Source organism: Poecilia reticulata, unplaced genomic scaffold (genome assembly GCF_000633615.1).
Source record: "Poecilia reticulata strain Guanapo unplaced genomic scaffold, Guppy_female_1.0+MT scaffold_159, whole genome shotgun sequence".
Classification (NCBI taxonomy): domain Eukaryota; kingdom Metazoa; phylum Chordata; class Actinopteri; order Cyprinodontiformes; family Poeciliidae; genus Poecilia; species Poecilia reticulata.
In genome coordinates this window covers 714,727-721,768 of record NW_007615017.1, presented here as the reverse complement: position 1 = coordinate 721,768, position 7,042 = coordinate 714,727, and the positions used below count along the sequence as shown (strand labels likewise).

The 7,042-nt window shown below is 44.0% G+C and overlaps 1 protein-coding gene across 1 annotated transcript in view; it reads left to right on the top strand.

Moving 5' to 3' along the window:
• The window catches only part of plekhg2 (pleckstrin homology domain containing, family G (with RhoGef domain) member 2), a 52,985-nt gene that overhangs the window by 7,299 nt on the left and 38,644 nt on the right, over nt 1-7,042 (top strand). The window contains exon 3 of the mRNA XM_008402063.1: nt 5,676-5,776. Coding sequence (XP_008400285.1) covers nt 5,676-5,776 — 101 coding nt within the window. The remainder of the gene's footprint in view (nt 1-5,675; nt 5,777-7,042) is intronic.

Genomic DNA, 7,042 nt, shown 5'->3' with positions numbered 1-7,042 from the left:
CCGGTACCAGGCGGGTGATGGACCAGTCCGGTACCAGGCGGGTGATGGACCAGTCCGGTACCAGTTTCCCTTCCCTGCAGACGCCATTCCGGTACTTTCTACCATTAAAGCCAGGATCAAACACAGAGAAAGGGGACTGGTACCGGGCTGCTCATCATCCGCCGCGCTGTTGTGACCAGTAGAAGCGGTGATGATGTCACGCGTCGAGACGTCCTCCATGCGTTGCTAGCTGGCTGAAGACTTCTATGAAACGTAGAACAAGAACGATGCCAAGTGGAATAAACTAAATTCTCACAACCTCATCATGTCTTTGTCAAAGTCAAAGCCTGCAGTTCATGTATTGGATTAATAATTAAATGTTGATGACATTTGAGGATATTTTATAAATGTTTTTTGTGGAAACCTTAATGCGGCCAGCGGCCCCCCGGGTAAATCGAGTTTGAGACCCCTGATCTACATGGTTTTCTTCTTCTTCTACTCTTTCTGCTCGCTGGTTCTCTGAAATTTATTAGCGGTTGGTTTAGAAACTTGAAGGAGGTTTAGCTCCACCTCCAGGATGTAGAAGAGGAGATAAATCAGAAGATCACTGATTCTCTCCTGATGGACAGACTGCTGGTTGGAATAGTGCCTCACTGTTGGTATCAAGGATGGGGAATTCACAGAGTCCTGCTGTGTCAGGAGGGTACATTACTTTAGCTTTCACATTTCTAACCAGCCTGGAAACAAATGCTGTGCTTAGAAATGTATTAGCCAAGTTAATCCAAAGTAGATCGTCTTGAAGAATAGGCAGGTTGTTGTTCGGTTGCTCGTTTCCTCCGGCTGTCGACCAGCCAATGGGGGAGAAATCAGCTATTCTGCTGTTCCTGAGTTCAACCACAGATGGCGCTGTTGAACCTCTCTCTTTTGTGGAAACAATTGTCAGGACAGGAAACCGTGAGGCCTCTACCTTCATTAACTGGGTTTGTTATCATTAAATCCTGCAGAATCGCCTCGTTAGCATCTCTGTTAGCTCAGCGTTAGAGGGTTGGCCCCGTTTATGCTCTTAGATTTTATATTTCTGTTTTAGCGCGTCGTGTTGTGACGCTTTTCCAAGCTTCGCTGTGTTTCTGCTGCATGACTTTGACTTTACCTGAGGAATGTTTCAGACGATTTGTTGATCTGGTTGCATGATTGAAGGGATTTCATCCATCGTTGGTCCAGGTGCACCAGCAGTGGGCCAGCCAGGCGTGTGTGTGTGTGTGTGTGTGTGTGTGTGTGTGTGTGTGTGTGTGTGTGTGTGTGTGTGTGTGTGTGTGTGAACCACGCTTTGAAGTGAATTTATAGCAGCTTTCATCCTGAGCCATGACACACAGACCCGGAGAGACCGGCTGTCGTCAGCTTCTCCTGCTGCTCATCTCTCCAGCTTTCATCCCGGCTCAGGCGTCACTTTCAGTCACACCTTCCTGTGTTCGGTGGAGTCGGTGTGTTTACTGATTGTTAGGATATTTAAGGAGCCGTGTTCAAACTTCCGTTTTCCCTCCAAGCCGCCAAACTTTCTCTCCTCCACGGTTTAATTGTTGCTGTTCTGGTTCTGGACGCTGCGCAGCTGGAAGGATTCCTGTTCTTACGCTTTCACTGTTGGACAGCTGTTATGATGCGTAACCATGGCAACAAGGTATTGTTTTTACAGCTGGGAGAAGCTGATTGGCCTCCCCAAAGCTCAAAACATACCTGAACTCTGACCCCAAACCCCCGGAGGAGTTGAAGGGAGGCTTCATGGATGCAGAGCAGAGAGAAAAAAAGATGAAGTTCCATCATTATCCCCTACTCCAACATCTCTGTTCCCAGCTGACTGATGGAGACCAGATACTTGGATAACAGGAGTGACAACAACATTTCATTTACTTTTAGATAGATAAAGTATTTTGGAATTGAATTGAACAGAATTTATCTAAGTTTACTGTATTTAACCTATTAGCTTAGCTTCCATTAGCCTAGCTCACCTAGCTTTAGCTTAGCCTATTTCAATCTATTTAAACTGGTTCCAGCTTTGCTATTTTTAGTTTTTCTTGACATTATTTATCTTGTGTGTTTATATTGGTGAGTGATGCTGGCTCTCTCGAGCTGCACTTATTTTAGCTCGTCTTAGCTTAGCTTAGATTTTTTTTATTTGACTTTAGTCTATTTGATGCATGTTATCTCAGCTTGCCTTAACTATACTTATTTTATTGTATTCTAGTATAACTTAGGTTAGTTCATCCAAATTTAGCTTATTATAGCTCACCTTACTGTAGCTTTCCTTAGCCTAACTTATTTCATCATAGCTTGAGTTAGCTTACCCTAGCTTAGCTTGTACAAATGTAGGTTATTTCAGATTTCTCATACTGTTAACGTCAGACCACAATGCAGCCTGGAGCTGAGGATCAACAATGGATATAAAAAGGCTTTGTTATTATCAAACCTCTGCTGTCACTGCTGGCTGTAAAAAATTATTTTCCATCTTTTCTTTTTTTAACACATTCAACAGCTGCTGGCTGAAGACAAATCCCATTTTCTGTTTTATGAGGAGAATCTCAGGTTAATATTTATTAAGGAGCTTTCTAAACTCTGTCATGAAAGTGAACATAATTCATAATTTCTCCATGATAACTGACAGTGTAGCTTTAAAATTGTGTTTTGATTTAGTTAATCTTGCATCAGGCTGCACAGTGGTGCAGTTGGTAGAGCTGTTGCCTTGCAGSAAGAAGGTTCTGGGTTCGATTCCCGGTCTTTCTGCATGGAGTCTCCATGTTCTCCCTGTGCATGGTGGGTTTTCTCCGGGTACTCCGGTTTCCTCCCACAGTCCAAAAATATGACTGTCAGGTTAATTGGTCTGTCTAAATTGTCCCTAGGTGTGAGTGTGTGTGTGCATGGTTGTGTGTCTCTGTGTTGCCCTTGACAGACTGGCGACCTGTCCAGGTGACCCCGCCTCTCGCCCGGTACGCTAGCTGGAGATGGGCACCAGCACCTCCTGACCCCACTGAGGGACAAGGGTGTTAGAAAATGGATGGATGGATAATCTTGCATCACAGATGAAGAACTGCAGATGAAATCAAGGCTGAGCAGAAGGTTTTCCTCTGTGAACACTGCTTGGGTTCAGCAATGCAAGTTACAGTTCCAGGATTCCTGGAGGATTCCTGGAAGATTCCTGGAGAATTCCATTTGGATTCCTGACAGATATTAGGTGCATGTTTGCCTCTTGGTCCTGCAACGCGGCCGTGTCTCCTGCTGCTCTCTGCAGTCTGAGGTCTGGTTTTGATTGAGGCTACATGATGTCAGGCCCACTTGGAATCTGAACCAACAACCATAATGGGCCTGTGTGTTTCTGAGTGTGTGTTTAGTAACAAAGCAGAATGCAAAGCAGGGAAAGCAGCTCCTCTTCCCCTACATACTGGGTTTTCTTTTGAAGACGTTCTGGTTGCGGTGCGGCTGCCAGCAGGCTGAGATCACACCACCTGGTTCAGCTCCTCAGCGACAAACTGCTGACTGACTGAGAGGGGATCGCTCGCTGACCTGCAGCCAAATGGGACAGGAAGTGGAGGGGGAGTCATTCAGCCAGACGGAGGAAGGGGGAAGGGAGGGAAGACGTGGAGAGGGGGGACGGGATAAGAGGAGCGGGAGCAAATAAAACCCAGAGCGACCCGTAAATACAGGAGAACCGTAAAGAAACGACAGGAGGAACACTTCTTTATATGGAGATGTTTTATTAAAACTACGGCTGTCAGCGTCAGCACGATTCAGAAAAGTTTAACTTTTTAATATTACACAATTTAGATTAATCACATTACTTGTTTTGACCTAAAGCCCTGCAGAGGGTTAGCAGAATGTTATGCAGTCTTGTACCGCGGTCAGCAACACAAAGTCACAAATGCAGTGAAAAGATGAGAGAAGAGTCAAACTGGGGAAGTCAGGCTGAATCTCACTTTAAAAATACTGTAGTTAGAGCAAACAGAGGATAAAGACGTCAATGGGGCTGAGTTCGATTTCCGACCTGTTTCTTTGCCCCCTTCCTGTCAAATAAGACGGAGGGTCTACCAATCGATCACAGATCAGGCTTACCAGCTGATTGCTAAATAAAGTGACACAAACATCAATACATAAAATATAATAACTTTTATATTCTTTACTTACTGTATTTACATTGTTTTTAGGTTCTAATTACACACACGCACACACACCCTTATGTTTTCATTAAACTAAACTTCCATTCGGTTTAATAACTGCATTCATGCCTAATCCATGCCTAAGACATTTTCCCTAACCTTAACCAGTACTAGTTTGTTTCTAACCCGACCTGGACTGGTAGAGCCCATCAGAACTGCAAAAAAGTGAGGACCGGGAAAAGGTCCTCGTTTCCCACAATGTCCTCAATTTGTGGGTGAGAGTGGTGAAAGTGGTTCTCTTTATGCAGTATACAAGTACACACACACACACACAGTTGTGTTTTTGTATCTTGTGGGAACTTTACATTGATTTCCATTAATTTTCTACAACCCTTCTAACCCCAATCCTAACCCTACGTCAATTCACACATTAGTCCTAAACCTAACCTCTAACCCAAAAACAGCAGAAACAAAATGTCCCCATAAGGAGAGGTGGTCCCCACAACCCCACATTGTAGACAGAGATGGGTCCCCACAGGCACATAAAAACAGACACACACACACACACACACACACACACACACACACACACACACACACACACACACTGTGTTCTTGTTTTCAAATTTAGGAAGGAATCTTGGAAACTTCATGTTTTCCAACAAAGTGAGTTTTTTTCCAACAATCCTGCAGAAGCAAAAACCAACAGCTTTAGCTCAAATGTCCTGTTATTATTTTTCTGCTGGGATTTGAACCAACAACCTTTGAAGGACTCTGGAGACTTTCATGGTGTTTTAGTACGAGTCGTTCTTTACGCTCTACTTCTGAAGAACAGCAGTGGGGTTTCCTCCCAGTTCCACCAGTACACCCAGTTAGACCAGCTGGTCAGAGCTACGCTGAGTTTTACTAATTTCTACTGATTCATTGCAAACTCAACCAGAAACAGGAAGTGGCATCATCTCCAGTTTGTTCCTGTAATAAAAGCAAATGTTATCAGAAAATATTTTATTTTCCAGTTTTAAAGATTTTTGACTGATGCATAAAAACCTCCACAGGGAGTCTGGTTCTTCAGATGTTCGGTTCTTTGGTTCTGTAGTTAATTGGTTCTTCGGTTCTCCAGATCTTTGGTTCTTTAGTTCTTTGGTTCTTCGGTGCTCTGGTTCTCCAGATCTTTGGTTCTTTAGTTCTTCGGTTCTTCGGTGCTCTGGTTCTCCAGGTCTTTGGTTATTTAGTTCTTCGGTTCTTCGGTGCTCTGGTTCTCCAGGTCTCCTGTTGTCTGGCTCTTCAGTTCTTTGGGTCTTTGGTTCTTCAGATCTCTGGTTCCTTGCCTCCTGACTCAGGTCCGATCCTCCATCTTTGCTCCGTTTCTCCTTCCTGTCTGTTTCTCTTTGTGTAAATCTTCCTCTGGTTTCCTGTTGCTCTGATTTGTTGCTGCGGCTCAGAGCAACCCGACCTGAAAAAGAACCGTGAGCTTTGTCTGAGCTGCTCCTGCTGCTGCAGCTCCAGCAGAGAGAGGAAGATGAAGATGATGAAGGTGTGACTGTGTCTCTGCAGGATTACCTGGGCTGCATCATTGACTGCGGCGCCCTGCCGCTGAAACCAGAGCAGGTCAGCTTTCTGTTCTGCAACATCGAGGATATCTACGAGTTCAACAGGTGGGTCATCTTCCTCACCACTCCTCTTCCTCACTGTTAGCATGCTAACTATCTAGCTAACTATCTAACAGTTAGCAAATTTAGTTTGAAGCTAAATATTATTAGCAAGCTGAATATTTAGCCATGTTTTAAATATTTAGTTCTAAACTGACACATGATGAAAGATGAACCCCATTTATGTTATGACAAACTAAACCAAATTATTGCTGTTAATCTTTGACTATGTAACTTTAAGAAGACGTCATCCTTCAGTCCAACTTTCCCTTCATTAGATCCTGGAGAGATTTCCATATTTTTCAGGTCATTTTTAAAGAAAACTGAAACTATGACTGCATCAGTGTGGGAATAATCTGGTAATGATGATGAAATAATTTGGTATGATGCATCATTTTGAACTGACCGCACTCTGTGTGTGTGCGTGTGTGTGTGTGTGTGTGTGTGTGTGTGTGTGTGTGTGTGTGTGCACACGTGCGAGAGAGAGAGGCTGAGAAGGAAGCTGGTAAAAAATGTCTCACACCTCCTCCTCCTCCTCCCTGCTTTCCCTGCTTTCACACTTTCTTTGTGTCGACTCCAACACACTCTCACACAGCAACAATGTCATATACAAACACACACACACAGTTTTCATTCCATTCAGCTTCCTGCCGCCGGTTCTCATGGGAAATATTGTCTGAGAAACAGAGAAAGGCTCCTTATTTGACTCTGAACTGCAGCAGTTATAGTTAATATGTTTATAACAACCATCACAACACACACACACACACAGACACACACACACACACACACACACACACACACACACACACACACACACACACACACACACACACACACACACTGTACCAGATGGGCAGACATAACAGAGCCAGAAAGGCTACCTCATCCAGCATAGCTCAAACATGACAGCACTCAGCTCTGTATGGAAAGCCAGAAGTGTTGACATTCTATTTTTATGTATTAGTGTCAACTAGGGCTGAAACGATTCCTCGAATGATTCGAGTCCCTCAATTATTAAAATCCCTTGATTAAAATTGGTTTGAAGCTGCCTCGAAGCTTCGTTAATTTATATTTTATCATTTAGCGCACCGTGTTTCAGCCAGAACATGATCTGCGTTGAGCGGAGCTCTGACTTCCGCCTCTGAGTTGTTGACGAAAGCTACGTGTTAGCGGCATAACGTCCAATCTTCAGGTTCATTGGTTCTAATGGTTCTGTTGGTTCCATTGGTTCTAATGGTTCTAATGGTTCTGTTGGTTCCGTTGGTTCTG